This window comes from Protopterus annectens, chromosome 12.part0, assembly GCF_019279795.1.
Source record: "Protopterus annectens isolate FY-2018-M chromosome 12.part0, PAN1.0, whole genome shotgun sequence".
NCBI classification, from domain to species: domain Eukaryota; kingdom Metazoa; phylum Chordata; order Ceratodontiformes; family Protopteridae; genus Protopterus; species Protopterus annectens.
Window position 1 is genome coordinate 1,186,312,982 of NC_056746.1, and position 21,300 is coordinate 1,186,334,281.

At 38.6% G+C, this 21,300-nt stretch overlaps 1 protein-coding gene across 1 annotated transcript in view; it reads left to right on the plus strand.

The window, feature by feature from the left end:
- Positions 1–14,145, plus strand: part of PCIF1 (phosphorylated CTD interacting factor 1) — a 797,200-nt gene extending 783,055 nt beyond the window's left edge. Inside the window, exon 16 of the mRNA XM_044090229.1 lies at positions 11,377–14,145. Within this exon, the coding sequence (XP_043946164.1) occupies positions 11,377–11,602 (226 nt within the window). The 3' untranslated portion in view covers positions 11,603–14,145. The remainder of the gene's footprint in view (positions 1–11,376) is intronic.
- The last annotated feature ends 7,155 nt before the right edge of the window (positions 14,146–21,300 follow it).

Consider the following 21,300-nt stretch of genomic DNA (forward strand, 5'->3'; position numbering starts at 1 on the left):
TGTCTTTAAACCAAGCAATCCACCTACCTACCTTCTTTCCCAACCCACAAAACAGAGGGGAAAGAATACTGCATACCTTGGATGTACATAGACAGCTACGCTACTACTTGGACAGAACAAAATATAGCAGAAAGACTGACCAACTTTTCGTAGCCTATGCAACAGGAAGGGAAGGAAAAGCTATTTCCAAACAGACAATCTCCAAATGGATAGGAAATTGCATACGATTCTGTTACTCCTTCCATGGAAAACCAATTCCACAGAACAAAAGACCTCATTCTACAAGGGCAACAGCCACTACCACAGCCTTCTTACGAGGAGTGGCTACCAAAGACATTATTGAGGCGGCTACTTGGACCTCCGTGCATACATTTGCCAAGCATTATAATTTACCTCTATATTCCAGATCCCGAGCAGGGTTTGCCACTGCCGTCCTGCAAGGGATCCTAAACACACCATAATCTACTTTTATCCTCCTCCCCTAGTTGGCTATGGTATTCTACCCAGTTGTTATGACTGCAGATGCATCCATGAAGGACATAGTACAGTTTTGTACCTACCATAAATGTAGATGTCCGAATTGGATAGCATCTGCAGTCAGGATTACCCTCCCTCCTTCCCCTCTGTGGTACTCCTAGGGTGTTTACCCTTCTAATAGCTAGCTAGTGGGGGGATTTCTTTCATGGTGTATTTGTTTGTATTTATGTACATACATGCTTATTTTTGTGTTTACCTCTATCTTTTGGAAACATTGGCATCTATCCAAAATTTTTAGCCTTCTATAGGGCTTCTGGCATCTGGGGCAAGAAACACTGAAGAAAATGGCGTCGGCTGATGCTTTTATACCCGAAGACCAACAGAGATGACGTCGGGTGAAGTGCGACATCAGCCGATGCCGGACCCGGACTTTGGAATCCGGCCGACTGAAGGGCTGCCTGACGACAGGACAACCCAGTTGTTATGACTGCAGATGCTATCCAATTCGGACATCTACATTTATGGTAGGTACAAAACTGTACTTTCTCCCTTCTCATAGAAATATCCAGGGGAAATAATCAAGTACTTCCCATAAAAGTGGCCTTCTAATATAGAACAAAGCATCCCTCTTACACCCTAGATTGTGTGTGCATGTTCCAGTCAAATCTCCAAGAGTGAGTGTGTCTGTCAGCTACTTGGGCAGAGACACAAAGCACTGATTGGACAAAGAGGGTGCTGGAGGTCTTGTCTTGGACACTTAGCAGAGATCTCAACTCTATAGCTGTGTCAGTCAGGAGTCTTAATGGGGATCTGGAGAAGAGGGAGAAACCATCCCCGGACTGACTGCATTCCCCATGTGCTCTTAAGGGAAATTGCGCTTGATGCAGAGAGCTGCATCTGGAGATACTGCATGTGTACCTGTTATCCTTTCAGTGAACATCCCCCACTGGTGAGGATTGAGGCTCCTTGATTACTGGCCCACAGATGGGGTGTCACACAGCCTACACCAATAATTGTATCTTGGCGAATAGTATATAAACTCACTCTGAACCACTACTATTGAAATAGCATCCTGCATACCAAATACTTTCATATATTTTTTTTTTAAAATGTATCTTCTCTAGTTGTGGTTTCCCTTATAGGGACTCCTGACACATCTTCCTACTACACACTAAATTTCTGTTACCACCTGTAAATAAAATGCTGTGTTGAAAACTTGCCATTTCTCGCAAAATTCTTCTATGCTGCATAACTGCAGTTTTTTATTATTTTTTATTTGGTGTTAAAACAATAAATAAATCAAGTATAAAATAAGCAATAACTATTTACATAGGTCCACAGCTGATCAATACATCAAAGTTATACATCAACAATTAATATTTTTCAAGCAAGTCTTTAAGTTTAAGCCAATATTTATATGAATGTGTAATATTAGAAGTTCTCATCTTTATAGTATGCAGTTCGCTACTGCAAACAATTTTTGCCACACTAATCAATTCAACACTAGAGGGGTAACTTTCCAGTTTTTAATAATTACTTTTCTAGCAGTTGCAAGAATAAAAGAAGAGGCATTTGGGTTTTTGGAATTATCTCAGGAATCTAAGCATTAAATAAAACTACAGATGTAGAAATATTGCATCTATCAAACCATAGAGCATGAATAAAGTTATTAATTTATTTCCAAAAAGGGGAGATGACTTCACATTCATATATCATATGCATCCACTCAGCTATTATTTCAGAATCACATCTACAGCATTTAATGCTATTTGATTTATACATAATTGTAATTTTGTTGAGAGACAAAAGCTCTATGTAAAAATTTCCACAAGAAAATTGTCCAGTATAATGAAGATATAGCTTTATCTGTAGATTTTAGTAGTCATTTCTTGTATTCTTCAGAGAAGTCTTCAGTATTAATTTTTGAGAAGTAGTTATGTTGCAATAGGAATTGTCTAAATATGTGAAATCTAATTTAAGAATTTTATAAATTTGTGACAAGTATGATTTATTTTTCATTGCATTCTTATTGATATTTATTAAGAATTCCATTACTTTGGGGAACAATTTCTTATTAAGATTAAATGTCTTATTTACCTCTGTGCTCACAAAGTCTCTAAATATTCGTAGAATTAACCAATTCTCAGAATCTTTATTGTATTTGGATCTTAAATGTTCAACAGTATATATCAGTACCATTTAAGAATTGTTGACAATTACTTTGTTGCTTCAATACTAGCATTTTGTTAAGGTACGAGTTTCTAAGCAGTCATTTGTATATGCATTTGGAAACGGAAATATTAAGTCTGTAATACAGTGGTTAGAATATGTGAACTTCTGGTAAGAGGAAATTTTGTTATTTAAAAAAGGAATTTGAGAAGAGTAAAATTTAAGTAAGCCTTTAGTGAATCCCACAGGACAATGTCAGTTACTTCACCATTCATGTTTATTTCTAGGAAATGTTGGATCTCTTTAACATACCAATCCTTGAATCCTTTTATTTTAATAATGTACGTTGGTAATCTCCTTTGATGTATTAGATTCAGTTTTTAAAATAATAAAAATTATAGTATTATGGTTCGGTGATGGACATGAAACTATTGAAACTTCTCTGATATGTGACAATAGATTGAGACAGAAATTTTATCAGTATTTGGTTTTGTTCCATATCTGTATGAATAATGCGAAAATTGAAGTGAGTTTGTGAGTTTGTTTTTCCTTAACGCCTATAGTAATGTCTTTCGGCTTTTCCCGGTTAGGAGTCGCCACAGTGGAACTTCGGTTCGCTAATGATTGGCAGTGGATTTTTATGGTGCCGAGTTGCCAGCCCGATGCCCAACCTTCAAAGAAGGCACACCCGTTCATGCTCGCACCTACCTGTATGTCTTTAAATGTCACTCGACCATGGGGAGGACACAGAAAGCGCTCCAGCCGAGAATTGAACAGGAGAGCCTCTTGCTGTGAGGCGACAATGCTAACCGCTGCACCACTGCGGCCTTTTTCCTTAGCTCATATATCCCTTTAAATTCATTAGATTTACAAAATTCGTTAAGTGTTTAGCTGAAGATATGATTCTCAGCTTTCTGTATGCAAAGACTATAGTATCCAAGTAATTTTTTGCCTCTTTAGCTCCAACCCCTGGAATTCAGTAAGAGTTCACCAATGCATTTTCTGTCCCATTCAATTATAACAATGTTTAACATACCATTTTTATCAACATAGGTGTCTGTTATTTTGGTAGTACTGGTGAGTTCTTCCATAAAATGAGGCTGCCTCTTCTTTTAGCATGAAAGCCAGAACCTGCTAAAATCAAATAATTCTTTAATGAAAGTTTATTTGCAATCTTATTAAGTAAATATGTTTCCTGTAGAACTACTATTTGAGCTTTATGTAATTGCAAGTATTTAAACAGACTCCCCCTCTTTACTGGATTATTCAGTCCATTATTAATAGATATGCATTTAATATCAGACATTTATGTTAGAGAAAGAGAAAAAAAACACAGGTATGATGAAATTGCATTTTTGTACATAACTTATTATACACTTTATATATAACAATATGAAATCATCAGCTATGGACAAAACTTTTGAAACAAATAAAAACTTACCTAATGATATAACCATAAAACATTCTACCATGTAATAACATATTTCTAGTTTGTTGTAAAAGATGAACAAACTCTCCATTAGACTAACAAAGCTTCTGATTCATATTAATGTGTCTCATTTCTTAGCATGCATCATCTTAAAAAAGCCTAAAAACCACTAAAAAACAACCAAAACCATTTCAAAGTATGTCAGCTACTAAAAAGCTATTGCATTTAAAGAAATAACATTTAATAATTCATTAAGCACTGTTTGTATGAGATGTTTAATATAAATCAGACTGTCATTTTTTTAAAGGAGACCTATCATATAAACTTGCATTAAAAGAATGATTGTAAAAGTGTGAATGTTATTCTAATTATTTAATAACACTCCAATAATAACTTTTATATATGTAAGAAACTATATTTTTATACTTTGTTTATAGAATAGTATAACTTTCCTGGGTGCTATTGCATGTCGAGTATTCTATCGGTATCAAGCATTCAGAACTGTTTAGTAACTGACAGTGGTTTAGTTCAGTTCACTGTCTTTTGCTCATTATCTAACTTCTATTATTTCTTCTTATGACTTCTTAGCATATGATCCAAAATATTATGATTACTTACTTTTAGAAAGGAAGAAGTAACTCCCGCAGCATCACAGAAGTGATCATGACTCTTAAGTTGTTTCAAACTGGTTTTCATGGTAAGTGCTTGAAAGTGAACAATCTGTCAGTTGCAATTCACACAAAAATGCCCACAAGTGAATCCATGCCTACTCCACACCACACACCAATCCCTTAAACCCCTCCAAACCACCAAAATAAAACAACAAAAATCATCTCAAAGTATCCCAACCACCAAAAAGCCATTGCACTCAAAAAACATTTAATGTTTCAGCAAGCACTATTTGTATGAGATGTTTAATAAAAAGCACTGTCATTTTTGAAAGGAGACATCATATAAACTTGCATTAAATGACTGACAGTTGTGTGATCCAGGTTTAACTTGTAAAACTGTGAGTGTTACTCTTTGATATCATTCCAATAGTAACTTTTACATATGCAAAAATCTATATTTTTATACTTTGTTTATAACTTTGTGCCAAACCTACACTTCCTATCACTTGACAAAACCTAACACCTAAATGAAATACTTATCTGTATAAATCTCTAAGTCCTCTATCATTCTGTCTTTCTTAGCTTTAGCCTATGACTTCATCTGTCTTCTAGTCAAAAATGCACAACATGCTCTGAGTCAGTCATCAAAGATGTACTCAACAGTAACACACAGTGCCATATACCAATCCATATCAACTTTTACTAACATTCTTCCTGTACATGGTAACCTCATAGTGCCCTAATTATAATCCAGTTTATGCTACTGCTTATAACTCTTATACTAAGATACTCTTTTTGAGAAACTACTTCCTGTCCATAGTTTAAACTGATGCTTCATCATCTGTATTTACATGATTTATGTATTTGATATTTTTACTGATGTATAAGTGTACTGCATTCATGTATGTATCTATGTATATGTGACTTATGGTGTTAATATTTGTACTGATGCTTAATTGTTCTGCAATCATATGTTTATCTGTGTTTTCAATTTGTTGCTTTTGTTTATTTATTGTGGAGCTTATCTCCCCGGGCTTCCACTGAAAATGGGCTCATTTTGGCCCAGTGAACCATCCCATTAAAGAAACGCAAATAAATAAATAAAGAAACATAGCATATCTTTACTAGGTGTTGTTGCATGTCAACTATACTATCAATAGCACACTACTGGACCATTTTAAGAGTGCAAAATGTAACTTAACATGCCTCTTTAGTGTCATTTGTTGCATCTTCTATTATATTTAATAGTGTATTACTCAGCTTTGCCAAGATATCAGAAAGTGTGCCACCTAACATGTTTCATCATGATAATGATCAACTTTTAATAAGATGAATATTTTAACCTTTTAAACTCTTAAGTGAAAACAAGTGGCCTTAGTTTCATGTATAGCTAAAAGAATCAAACTCTTAACATTTTAAAAAAGGAACTAGTAACCATTTGAAGTAGGGAAGGAAAGAAAGAAATTATTTACCTTGTAAAAAGTAATATGCAGCACCTGTTTATTAGTATTCAATTGCTTATTTAAATTAATAAGAATTCATAACCATGAAATACATGTCCTTCAGTTTTTTACTGTTTTTTTGTCTTTTATTAACCAGCCATCTCTTGTTGCATTTCTCTTCAAAGAAGTTGATAGATTCCAGTCCATTCTTCTTTTTTTTTTCTAGGATTTTATATTATTTATTTTGTATAAAGTCCATTGCAACTTCCAAAGTGTTAAATAATCTTCTTTCCTTCTGGAGGGTGAATCCTTATTTTTGCTGGAAACAAGATTTGTGTTGTAATGTTGTTTTTCTTTAAGCTTTTATCAAGTGACACACATGCTTTTCTCTTGGAAGTCACCAGTATATAATAGTCATTGTCAAATCTTATAGTATTTCCTTTAATTTTAACTGGATAATTAGTTCATGCAGCTTTTAAGACTACATCCTTATCTTAACTTGAGAAAAATCATAAACTCTCCTGTATCTAAACCTGCCAACCCCTCCAACCCCCACAAAAACAAGTACAATTCTGCTCTATCAACATAAGGAGCCTTGTAAATAAAGTTCAAGAACTCCATGCTTGAATAGCTAATTATACTCCTGACATAGTTACCCTAACTGAAACATGGTTAAAACCACACTATCTGGACAGTGAAATCATCCCTCCTGGCTATAATATCCTTGGATTAGATCGACCTAAAAGAAAAGGAGGAGGAGTCTCCATACTCTACTCCAATTGTCTCTCCCAAATCATTCCCACACTAGACTTACCCTCCTTCTCACCAGCTGAACTCAAACTTCAAACTTAGTTTCAACACCATAACTGTTGCAGCAATCTATATTACCCCTGGTGATAATATTAATATACTTGAGAACATCCTGTCTCACCTCTCACATACCATCCACAATGAAATAATTATACTGGGAGATGTAACTATTGATTGGCTTACAATACAAGCTCCCAACACTACTTCCTGTATAAACCTACATGGGTTTGAGCAGCTAATCACAATCCCAACCTACATTAATAAATCTCACCTACCTAGCTCTCTTCTAGACTGGATATTGGTCTCCCACCCTCAAAACTGTCATAACTCCCAAACCCTTCCAAATGCCCTAAGTGACCACTGCCCTATAACAGTTACCAGACATACTCCCCACCTTACCAAACCTAACAAATTTATTACCACCCGCTCACTTTCTCATTTCTGCCCTAACTCCTTTATTCACCAACTCTCCAAAATTAACTGGTCTTACCCCACCACTCTTCCTTTAGATGCAGCTGTCCACTCCTTCAACACTACATTCCTAAACTTTCTTAACTTCCTTGCTCCTCTTCGCATGATTAGAATCAAATCTAATACTGCCCCCTGGCTCACTAAATCTACCAGAACCCTCATGAAAGACTGGGATAGGATTTGGAAAATGTGGACTAAAACTAGGATCCCCTTCTCTTCTTCAGAAATATAAGGAACTCAGAAATAAAATAAAAAAAAAACGTCCATTATGACAAAATAAAATTCTATGCCAATCCTCCCTCTACTCTTAAATCAGACCCAAATAAATTATGGAGCTCTATTAAACAGACTCTTCATCCAGGAAATCCTTCCACTCCTAACCCATATCCCAATGCAACACCTGAAGACCTAGCCAACAAATTTAACAATCATTTTATAAACTCATTAACCTCCATAATAAACACTCTCCCCCCAGAAACAACACTAGCACCCCCACAAACTCTATACCTCTTCCAAACACTCCTAACTCCTTCTCCCTAAAAGCAGTATCAACTAACTATATAAAGTCATTACTCTCTAAACTTAAACCTTGCTCCCCATCTGTTGACAAGCTACCCTCTTACTTCCTGCAGATTGCCTCTGAACGTCTTGCCTATCCTGCATCCATCTTAATCAACCAATCCATTTCTGAATCCTATGTCCCCACTGTATGGAATAATTTATTTACTGTACCCATTCACAAAGGGAGCAACTCCAAAGACATATCCAACTTCAGACCAATTGCTATACTCTCTCCACTTTCAAAAATCCTAGAGAAATGCATTCACAAGCAGGTAATGCATTACCTTCACCAGGAAAACCTTCTCACACCCACACAGCATGGTTTCCGTCCCAAGCATAGTTGAACTACTGCACTCATATCATTCATCAACATAGTCTCCCTAGCTAGTGATAACAATAAACTTGTCTCATGCCTATTTATTGTCCTTTCTAAAGCCTTTGACACTGTTTCTCACCCAATCCTTCTAGATAAACTCACTAACTTACATTTCTCTCCCCTTCTATCTCCTGGTTCTCCAGCTGTCTCTCTACCCACCAGCAATCAGTTAAATGGCTCTCTGCACTATCTTTCCCTCTCACTGTACAAATGGGAGTCCCCCAAGGTCCATACTTGGACTACTACTCTTTAATATTTTCACCAACTTGCTCTACTCCTCTTGTCCCCAGTCATCTCTTGTGCAATATGCTGATGACTCAACTGTTATAATCATTGCTGACAACCTAACTGACCTCTACTCAACTACCCAGGCATCCTTCCACACCATTGAGACTTGGCTTAGTGATAACAAACTAATACTTAATCCAAAAAAAAACTAAGCTCCTTCTCTTCCTCCCTGAAAACATCACCACACTCAAAAGTACATTTACCATCTTATCCTGCAATAACACTATCATCTCAGCTGATTCTAGTACTAAATTGCTAGGTGTTAACAATAGATGATTAGCTTAAGTTTGATCTCCATATTACTAACTCGGTAAAAAGAACTCATCAAAAACTTGGACACCTTTTCCGTAGCAAGAAATACTTAACTTACACTGCCCGAATAACTCTTTCCCAGGCTTTATTACTCCCAACACTCCTGTACAGATGCCACATATTCACAAACCTAAATTCTACACTTATTTCCAAGCTTGAAACTACCTATAATAAGACTGCCAGATTTGCAGCTAACCAAACCTACAAGTCACACCACTGCTTAGCACTACAGCAACTAGACTGGCTAGAATTCCCTCAGCTGCTTCTACTGTACCAACTACAAATCATCCACTCTATGCTCTATCTACCCTCCTTCTGCCCCAGCCTCTCCACTATCATATCCAAATATTCCCCTGCTACGATGCTACGCAGCTCAAATCAAGAATTATTAGACATCTACAAACCCCAAACCAAAATAGGCTGCCTTGTCTATAACTATAACCCAGCTACATCCTGGAACCAACTCCCCTTGGAAATAAAATCCCTCCAGCGTAGCAAAAGTTTCAAATTAGCCACAAGAAAATACCTAAAAACAAAGTGGTCATGCCACTTTAGCCAACCACCTTGAAACCACCATCCTTTCACCTATTTCACCACCTCACTCTTAATGTATCTCTAACACTATTCCCCCGCCTCCTCTACCTCTTCCCTTCCTCTATCTCCAACCACTCTAAATTCTTAGTCTCAAAACAACCTACCTGTGTAGTGTCTCCTGTAATCTACCTCCCCTACATCTCCTACTAGCCATTCTTACTTTCCTTTCTTGTTTCCAAACTCCTATACAACTAGATCCTACCCACTTTAAATAAGCATCTGCCCAACTATTAACTCATTTTGCTCTAAGCAGCTTAAATAATATTGTAACTAGTCACATTTTCTACTGCTAATTGTTTAAACCTTGTTTGTAACAACTCACATACTTGTCTGCCAATTGTTAATACTCTATATAATTGAATTGCCTGAGGAGCTTTTTTTCTCTCCAGATCTCTGCTTGGAAGATCCTGTAGCTGATTGTTACTACTATGTTACTAAAATTTAATAAATTGTTTTCTAGTCCTGAGGAGCTTTTCTCCCCGGCTCTCTGCTGAAAATGAGCCAAAAGCTCAGCCAGACTAACCCGCTTAACAAATGTAAAATAAATAAAATTAATAAATAATAAAATCATATAATCACTGACCTTGGTGAAGGTTTTTTTTTAAGATGAGTTAGAAAGTGATATATGTACCGTTTTGATGCCAAAGGAAAAAAGCTTCAGGTAGGTTCAAAGTTTTAAGCAGCCAGGTATTAAGGAATTGAGTCATACTGTCTCCCTTTTTTTTAGGAATCCTGTAAATCCTGATGTTATTCCTTCTAGAACTATTTTCTAAGTCATCTATTTTATCCTAGAATAAGTTGGTTTGTTTCAGAAGAAATTTAGTATTGTTCTCATTTTCAAATGATCTTCCATCAAAGTCAGACATTGCCTCCTCTATACTCGAGATTTGTGATGATTGTTAGAAATTCTTCACTCAGCACTTCAACTTGTTCTTTTACTCTCCTCTTTGAAATTGTCCATTTTGCATTATAATTTATCTGTCTGATACTTAGTATAGCCTGTATGTCTTTTTTCATAGTACTAGCTTGTATGCTGGGCTTAGAGTGTCTCATTCTGAGACAATTAGTTCTTTCTAGTTTTTTTGACAGGAAGAAGCAAGAGTTTCAAATTTGTTAATTTTTGTTGTAAATCTCTCAGCAGATGATTAACTAGAAATCCATCAAGTTTTGAAGTGTTCTGTTTGAGTTATTAGTAAAAATCCTGTTGTCGATGTTAAAATGAAGCAGAGGTAAAAAAAACTGTGCTGTAACTGTTCACCATCTTGGCCACACCCAGTAACTGCAGTTTTTGAGGGAATGTAGACACATGTTAAAGTAAACATGTTTCCCTGTCAATATACTCATACTGCTTTTCTTAAAAGGGCAATGATTTCTGAGTGCAGGGGGGTATTCCCAAATGGGGAACTTGTCTGCCAGATATGAAGCTCTTAGCTGATTGCCACTCCTATAAAGTGCAAGACAGCAAGAAGGTACTGAAAAGAGCTTTGCTGTGACTGCTGATTTCCCTCCAGGGAATTAGCCAGTCAGAGAGTGAAGGAGTGGGGGATGGAGCCAGAGTTTTTTTGAAACTGGCCACTTGTTTCATAGACAGGAAACAACCCATATAACCTTAGGGGTACTGCAGCAGTGAGGAATTCGAACATCTGTTGTCATGGGTAACTGTGTTAGCTTTCCTCTTATCATGAACATATTTTGTACACGTGGTATATATGAAAAAGGTCTGTTGATAATGTAAGGCTGAGGCTGTAAAAATTGCATAATTTTTCTGTTATGGACTTTGTTGTCTGAGTCTTGATCTTTGCTGCGATTTTACTCATCTTTTGTTTAATTTTGCAGGGAGGAGATGTACTACAAAGCTGTTCATGGCACAGTCATCTTGTTTTTACAAAACCAGGCAGGATTTACCAAGTGGGAGCCCACACAAGAGAGACTGCAAGAGTTGATAAATGCCTATAAGGTTTCAGGAAGGACTCTGGCCTCCTCAAGTTCCAGCACTTCTTCAGGAACACCTGAGAAAGAACATACTGCAGGCCGTGAACAGGGCACCAGCAAGGATGCTTAAGACAGTAGGACACACTGAAGGAAAGGCAGTGGAGAAGTGTGTGCCTTCCATGGTGGCACTATCCAAGCAGATTTCTGCTGTTGCTTGCTGTTGTGTGCTGTTCTCCATTTGGTGTACTGTCTTTTTTTGCATTGTTTACTCCACAGAGAGTTCAGCACTGAGCACTGATTAAGTGGGTGCAGTGCATCCAATACGTCTCTTTTCTTCCACCAAGCCGCAGTTTTGAATGTACTTATCCTGAGATTCCATCAGCTGAATAAAACAGAAATTCCCTCATAATGAATGCTAGAGAAATCTTCAGACCTTGGCTTTCACAACTGATCTTATACCTGGTGGTCTTTTGGACAAGGCAGACATCTCAACAAAGAGGGAACAACACAAGTAGAGAATCTCTCTTGGCAGAATGGGAAGCAGATTCCAGGCATTTTATCAACAGAGCTGCCAAAGGCTACTCCCCACCCCCAGTGTAGTATTGGAAAATGCAAGCAAAACAGCAAAGCTGCAGGAGACGGCGCTGGCCCAATACAACACTGGTACGGACTGCAGAGTTGCATAATTTGGTCACTAGCAGGTTCGCCATCATGTGCACAGAGGTATATTTCATGGCGAATGTACAGCATTTAATGCATCTGTTTTTAGCACTGTCCGATTTTAACATGTTTTCAGGTGTTAAAAGCAAATGATTTTGTTCTGTGCGGCCTGTAAGGGTGCTTTTGTAGTGTATTGAACTGGTTCTATTTTGGAAATCTTGTTTTATTTTTGTCTGTTAAAATATTTTATTTGTTGTATTGTAGAATGAGTCTAATGCAAAAAAAAATGAGAATTTTTTATTTGTTTATTTGTGTTTGACTTGGGGGATGGAATGCAGTGCAGTAACAGATTACCTATTACTGATTAAATCATTCAAAATGAGCAGAGTACTGTCCTTAAAACACTAGCTCCCTTTGCAGTTTCTCTGTGCTGCAGTTTTGTAGAAGTATGGTAGTTGTTGGCCAGTGAATTTAAATTAATATGACATGTACATGCTACATGCAGTAGAATAATCTGCTTGTAAACCGACGTTGTATGTCTTTGGTATTTTTCCCTTACTTTTTCAGATCTGTGCCTCTTCAGCATATCATTCATTTGTCAAAATTAAAAAGAAAGGCTGAACTGTAGCCGAGAAAATGTTAGGGTTCTGGGATCACTGCACTGACTTATGTATACCTGCTCATTATGTGATGGAGCTGTGTTTTTCAGTACTGTGATAGTCCTAGTGTTGTGTGTGTGATTACCCATTAATTCAGTGAGTCAGTAGGTGACTGTATCTTCCATTGTTTGGTCACCTTAGGTTTTAGAAAGGACTTATCCCTGTATTACTTCTGTCTTATTCAGTTATGTACCACCCTCCCAAGTATACATAACCAAAAGTTTGTAGATAAGACTGGCTGATGATACGCAAAGTTGGAAAGCAACCCTGTCTCAATACTGTGCCTCCATTTATTACATCAGTGTATGTTATTTAAGTCAAGGGCTTCTGACTTCATGACAGATGCTTTCGTAGTACAAGATCGAGACTTCCTTTTGGCCAAGAGGAAACAAGGTAGAGGTGGATGAATCTTCCTACTCAAAAAGAGCAGTTCTTGGGCTAACATTTGGTAGCTAGATTACAGTGCTACACCTTCCTGCTTTCCACAGTGTTCTTTAAATTCACTGCTTGTTAGCAGCTTTGTCATTTGTCAGAAAGATGCTGACAGCTACTTTTAATCATCTGTCATTGTATGTCTCTACAAGAGTAAAATAACTTGCTGTTGGAGAAAACTGCATAGAACAACCCCATGTATCCACATAATACAGCCAGTGCCTAAACAGTTACCTCTCCACTAGCATGCCTAGCCTCTAGTAATTTGTTCCAAATCTTCCCCCTGTCTCTTTTAGGAAGTGTAATGTTCCACGTCCTAGATAAGGGGTGTGTGTGTGTGTGTGTGTGTGTGTGTGTGTGTGTGTGTGTGTGTGTGTGTGTGTGTGTGTGTGTGTTAATAATACAGAATAGGTGGGCAGGAGTTGGATTTTATCAAATCCTGCATTGTTGAGCCCAAGCCATTAAAACCTGGTTCCTCGCCCATTAGGAGCAGGAAGAACTGGACTTGTCTTGATGCAGGCACATCTCAAACCCCATCCATGAGATTTACTGGGTTGGGTTTTGCTGGATTAATCTGTATAAACTGGGACTTTGCAAAACATTACCCGATGAAGCCTTTCATACTCACATAGGGGTCGCCACAGCAGATCATCTGTTTCCATTTCTTCCTGTCCTCTGCATCTTGCTGTGTCACACCAACTACCTGCATGTCCTCCCTCACCACATCCGTAAACCTTATCTTAGGCCTTCCTCTTTTCCTCTTACCTGGCAGCTCCATCCTTAGTGTCTTTCTCCTAATATACCCAGCTTCTCTCCTCAGCACATGTCCAGTCCAATGCAATCTGGCCTCTCTGGCTTTGTCTCCAAACCGTCCAACCTGAGCTGACCCTCTAATATACTGATTCCTAATCCTGTTCATCCTCATCACACCCAGTGCAGATCTTACCATCTTTAACTCTGCCACCTCCATCTCTCACAAGTGTCTTTTCATCAATGCCACCGTTTCCAACCCATGTAACATAGCTAGTCTCACAACCCTCTTGTACATCTTCCCTTTCACTCTTACTGGCACCCATCTTTCACAAATCACTCCTGACATTCTTTTCCATCCACTCCACCATGTCTGTACTCTCTTCTTCACCTCTCTTCCACACTCACCACTACTCTGAACTGTTGATCCTAAGTATTTAAACTCATCCACCTTCACCAACTCTATCCTCACCATACCTCTGTCCTCCCTCTCATTCACACGCATATATTCTGTCTTAATAATGCTGACCTTCATTTTTCTCCTCTCCTCTCTAGAGCATACCTCCACCTCTCCAGGGTCTCCCCAACCTGTTCCCTACTCTCACAGTGTCATCTGCAAACATTATAGTCCATGGGGACTCGTGTCTGATCTCGTCTGTCAACCTGTCCATCACCATTGCAAATAAGAAAGGGCTCAGAGCTGATCCTTGATGTAATCCCCACCTCTACCTTGAACACATCCGTCACTCCTACTGCAGACCTCACCACTGTCACACTACCCTCATACATGTCCTGTACCACTCTTACATACTTCTCTGCCACTCCCGACTTCCTCATACAATACCACAGGCACCCTGTCATATGCTTTCTTTAAGTCCACAAAGACACAATGCAGTTCCTTCTGACCCTCTGTGTACTTCTCCATCAACATCATCAGAGCAAACATCACATTTGTAGTGCTCTTTCCCGGCATGAAACCATACTGCTGCTCACTAATCATCACCTCCCTTCTTAACCTAGCTTCCAGTCCTCTTTCCCATAACTTCATGCTGTGACTGATACATTTTGTCCTTCTGTAGTTACTACATCATCTTTAGTCTTATAAATCGGTGCCAAAACACTTCTTCTCCACTCCTAAGGCATCCTTTCACTTCCCAAAATTTCATTAAACAATCTAGTTAAAAACTCCATTGCCATCTTTCCTCAATACCTCCATGCTTCCACAAGTATGTCATCTGGACCAACAGCCTTTCCATTCTTCATCCTCTTCATAGCTGTCCTTACTTCATCCTTGCTAATCCGTTGCACTTCCTGATTCACTATCCCTACATCATCCAGCTTTCTCTCTCTCATTCTGTTCTTTCATCAGCCCCTCAAAATAATTCTTTCCATCTGCTCAACACACTCCTCGCTTGCGAGTATGTTTCCCTCGTTATCCTTTATCACTCTTACTTGCTGCACATCTTTCCCAGCTCGGTCCCTCTGTCTAGCAAACCAGTACATGTCCTTTTCTCCCTCCTTAGTGTCCATCCTTTCATACAACTGCACCTTATCCGTAGCCTTCGCCATCTCTCTTCACCATACGCTTCATCTGTTTATACTCGTGTCTACTTTCTTCATCTCTCTGACAATCCTACTTCTTCACCAACCTCTTTCTCCACATACTCTCCTGTACTTCCTCATTCCACCACCAGGTCGCCTTGTCCTCCTTCCTCTGTCCAGATGTCACACCAAGCACCTTTGTAGCTGTCTCCCTTACCAGCTCTGCTGTAGCTACCCAGCTCTTTGGTAACTCTTCACTGCCACCTAGTGCCTGTCTTAACTCTTCCCTGAACTCCACCTCACAATCATTCTGTTTCACCTTCCACCATTTGATCCTTGGCACTGCCCTCACTCTCCTCCTCCTCTTCTTGATCACCAACATCATCTACAGACCACCATTCTATGCCGCTTAACTACACTTTCCCCTGTCACCACATTACAGTCTCCAATCTCCTTCAGACTGACCCTCCTGCATAGGATATAATCCACCTGTGTGTATCTTACTCCACTCTCGTACGTCACCCTATGCTCCTCCTCTTCTTAAAATATGTATTCACCACAGCCATGTCCATCCTTTTCGCAAAATCCACTACCATCTGACCTTCTGCATTCCTCTCCTTAACACCATACCTACCAGTCACTTCCTCATTGCCTCTGTTCCCTTCACCAACATGCCCATTGAAATCCGCTCCAATCATCACTCTCTCACCTTTGGGTACACTTACCACCACTTCATCCAAGTCACTCCAAAATTTTTCTTTCTCATCCATCACACACCCAACTTGTAAAACATGTACACTAACAACATTCATCATCATACCATCAGTTTCCACCTTCATAAACTTCACTCTGTTAGACAGTGTTTTCACCTCCAAAACACTCTTGGCATACTGTTCCTTCAGGATAACCCCTACCCCATTTCTCCTACCAGTCGCACCTTGGTAGAACAATTTGAACCCACCTCCAATACACCTGGTCTTACTCCCCTTCCATCTGGTCTCTTGCACATAGAATATATCAACTGTCCTTCTCTCCATCATATCAGCTAGTTCTCTCCCTATACCAGTCATACTGCCAACATTCAAAGTTCACAAGTCCAAGCAGAGCAACTGGAAAATAAGCTCGACACCTTAGTAGCACGCAACACAGTTTATTCCACAAATGACCTGGATCACCAAACACATTAATGCTGTTCACAACAACCTGCGTTTTCATTTCAAAAGACTTCCTCAGATGGAGAACAAATGCATACCTAAAACACACCCAACATTATATATCCTCTAACCTAATTGTAACTAATAATTAATTAGTAAAACAATTATATATTTAAATTAATCACCATTAAAATATCCAATAAATAACCAATACATTTTAAAAAAATGGTGCTTTCTAAAAAATGCATAATCCATAGATGTACATAAAGTACCTAAAACCCCTTTGTTAAAAACTCCAAAATAAAACATACATTTTAATATCATTAACAATGCAAAATACATTTTAAAATACATTTTAAAAATAATGAACTTTCGAAGTTTGTGACCAATAGCACCATCTGGTGTTAAAAGTGGTATCACTCAACAGGACAAAACACAAATAACATCTTCACTAGATTTTAAGCAGAACCAGAACGCTAATAAAGACAAAGGACATTTTCAAACAATAATCAAGCAGTAAAAAAGACTATAGTTTTGCTGCTCTCAGCTTTAGAACAGGAGCAAGTGAAACTGCATCATTCAAACCTGGGAACTTGTTAGCTTCCAATGATAGTTGCCACAATAATTCTTTATATTCTATAGACGTTTTCCATGGGCCACTCCTTATATCTTTTTGCACCACTTCCAAAACAACATTCAAAGTTCCTACCCTCACTACCACACTGCAAACCTTCATCCTCTCTTCCTGCCTTTGGGTATGCCTTCCTCTTCCTCTTCTCCTTCTCCCCTTCCTTTAGCCAACAGTAGCCCAATTTCCACCAACACCCTGTTGGCTGACAGTACTGGTGGCAGTTGTTAACCCTGGCCTCAACCGGTCCAGTACGGAAATCTATTGTTTTCACATACTCACATATACAATTTATGGTGTTTTTTCATGTAAGTCTGTAAATGCCTTTTAATGTTTACCTTTTGGTTAAGTTGGAAGTAGCATGATCTCCTTATTTGCTGCCTTGTCCAAATAATGAACTTCCACAGTGCTTACATGTGCTTATGGATCTGATATCTTTGTTTGGGCTGGACAAGTAATTCACTATATGGAATGAGACTTCCACTGGTATTATTTAACTTTCAGAATCCTTAAACCTATTGCCATGGAACACATTCTCTGAGTCACATGTCTTGTAGTGGTCCAAGGGGTGTTAGTGCTGCTGGGTCTTAGGACCCGTATCTCTCACATGCTGACTTAGATTAGCAGCCTGCATTTCCTGATGCCACTTTCCAGGTAGCTGACCATAGAACATTCCCCCCACCCCCAAGAGAGAGGTAGGATTCCTATTTCTTAAGTTTAGACTCACCACCCTTTCCAGAAACATCATGGATGTCAGTCAGATTTCTTCACCAAGTAGCCTAATATTTTTGAGCTTTCATACAGAGCTTTGCTAACATGTTTGTTTTTGCTTGATTTTTGGACATGTTGTCCTACTCAAATACAGATGTGTCTTTTCTTCTCCAGATACCGAAAGTAGCACTAGTATTGCTGCTGACTTCCCTTAAAAAAAGAGGTCCTGTTCATTGCAAAGTACAACACTTAAATAAGGAGTTCAGTTTTTTGCCTCATGTACTGCGGTGGTGGTGCTGCGGTAGCGTTGTTGCCTCACAGTAAGATGCTGTCTGGTTCGATTCTCAGCTAGAGCTTCTTCTGCGTGGAGACATGTGTGAGTGGGTGTACCTTCGTTGAAGGTTGTCCTTCAGGGCTGGCAACTCGGCACGTAAAAATCTACTGCCAATCATTAGCGGACTGGAGTTCTGCTGTGGCGACCTCTAACTGGGAAAAGCTGAAAGACACAACAACAAAGTTTTTTGCCTCATGTCTCATCTCATCTTGTGTCCCTTATTCGTACCACCTACCTACTTACTGCAGCCCAACATAGTGATCTGTCTAGGTTCATTCTCCCTGTCCGAGGAGAAATAACCTCACTATTCCTGTTGTAGTTGCTTTGGTGAATGAAAGATGGGAATGACTACCAGCCATAATAGTCCAGCTCCAGAGATGTTTTTACTGAACACCTATGCCTTTTTGGGTTTAGTTACACATGAGTCTAGAGGGGATGGAAACACACAGCAAACTTCAGATCTATGTGCACCCCTAATTAGATTCAGCAGATCTCTGATGATTCCACCACACTGTAGGGAGAGTAACCCTCACACTTCTCTGACGATTGGAGATTTTAAAGAACTGTTAAAAGTTTGTCCCTCTCAACTTAAAGTCCCTAAATAATTACATTAATTTGAGTTTCAGACTTCCTTCCTTCCTTATTCCTTCAGAAAATGTTTGATAATACATAATGTCCGAGTCTATTATTCTAACAAGTTTTATAATCTTTTTGATGTTTTTATCAATTAGATTTTCTGTGCGACCTTTTTATTTGTTTTGTGCTTTGCACAAAAAATAGGTACCATCCCATACCATTCCAGTGTCAGCATACTGGAAGAAGTAGGAGGATATGTCTTTTTGTATTTTATTATGCTTACCCTTTACATGAACAAGAAATCCAAAAATGTACTGACATGAGAATAGGATAAAGGCTGTATTTGCCCTAAGGTACGTTTCCCCATCTAGTACTGTTTGTAGAGCAGAGATTTGGAATCTAAAACCACTGATAATTCATTTCCCCTACTTGCAAGACATTGATTTTATCCGCAGAGTTTCTGCATGTGTTTATGTAGCAAGTTTGCTGTAACAATAGTGTCAGTAGAAGGCATTGTGATCTTTTTATATCACTGTGCCAGTAGACGGCATTGTTATCTGTTTATATCACTGTAGAGCTGTCTCATTTCTCAGTGCTACTTTCCAACTCCTACGTTGTCATTGTTGCAGATTATGTCATTCATTTTGGCTCAGGACAACTCCAGCCGTCGGATAAAAGGCAGTATTCCTAGTGCTCTGTGAGAATGTGAATCATAAATTTATTATTATTTTTCATTCTCTGACGTCGTCAGTGTTGCATTTTGATCATATACTGTACATTTAGTGAAGTAAGGATGAGACTTGTTTCCTCCTTTAAGATTTATCATTTCCTAAGTCTTTTCTGAAGCATGCTGCTGTCATACAGCCCATAGTTTCCTGTGGTGGATTGTTCCAGTGATTAACCCTTTACCACTTATCTAGGCCTATGACCATGTCCTGTTTTCCTGCCTTGACTTTAACTGAAAAGTCTGTACACTTTGAATAATACGCTAAGTTTCCTTAATCTTTTTAAGACCTTTCCCTCCAGGTTCTGCATTATCTGTTTCATTCTGCCTTTCACACAGCTCACTAGTCTTGGTGTGCTTCACCAAGTAAAGTAGCCAGAAGCATTTGTAGTGCTGCAGGTGTGATGTAGCTGGTTATCTGCACAAAGGGAGGATGCCTTTCTTGCTTCCTTAAGAAGTCCTCCCTCAGAGTGGTGTCTAGCATCTTCATACCAATTACTCTTGCTTCTTGTACACTACTCATGTTCCTGGTTTTAAGTAGCATTGGGCCTTTTAATTCACCTTGTTTTACCCTCTTTGCTTGGTTTCCTGTTTTTTGGTTCTCACCTCAGTTCTATATTCCATCCATGCCAGATATAATCCTTCCTGAAATCTGATCAGGCAAGTCTTTAGCTCCTTTTCCCTTAATGCTACCACCCTTTTCCTTCTTTTGGTGTGTTCTTTAAAATCAAAGGGCTTATACAAAACGTTATGTGCAGAATATCATCTTTATAGAGACATTAGGATCATGACATGTTCTTGGCCAACAAAATGAACCAGTTTGCCTCCCTGTCTTGTAATTTGTACACCCTGCAGTCATAATATCTTAAAGTAAGTGTTGGCCTTTTCTGGGTTATGGTGTAGCTTTGCTGTGTTTAATCCAGAAATTACTAATCATGCCACCTTGTTTTGTAGTAATCACTGTTTTCTCTTATAAACGTGATCACCATTTAACACAGTTCTGCCCATCTGTCTGCTCCCACTATTTGCATTTGCTTCTTGGTCAGTAAGTAATTAATTATCCAATTTAGAACCCCTCACCCATTTTTCCCATCTGCTCTTTCTTCCCATTTTTTGCACAATACAGAGGCAGGTATCTCTGTTGAAATCTAATACGTCATATAATTTGAATAGCTGTAGTCTAGTACCCATGTTAACTCATTTGTAGTACTCCCATGAAATTTAACTGGTGTGGTATATCCTTAGCAACTTTGGTACTACTATCCACAGTCTTCAGAAAGGTCACCGACTTTATTTTCAAGATCATGCACAAGTTGATGTTATGCTCATCCATAACATACTGTTTTTAATATGGGGGTAGAAAATTAACAGGTTGTAATCTGGAAGCTTACGGTTTTTGAATACTTTTTCATTGTGAAGTACTGCACGCATGTACCTTTGAATAATAGTAGGGGTAGGTGTTAGACTCTCATGAGCTGTCTTACAGCAACTCTAACTGGCTACTGTTTAGAATGCATTGAATGCTAATTCCAAAGTCATCATAAAACTAGCCTTACTTTAAAAAAAAAGTGTAGACTGATCATGGCGTTCCACATGGTGGGGGAGGTGGAAGGCTGTGTAAAACTGGTCATTTTGGCAGGGCATATGGGGTCACCTTT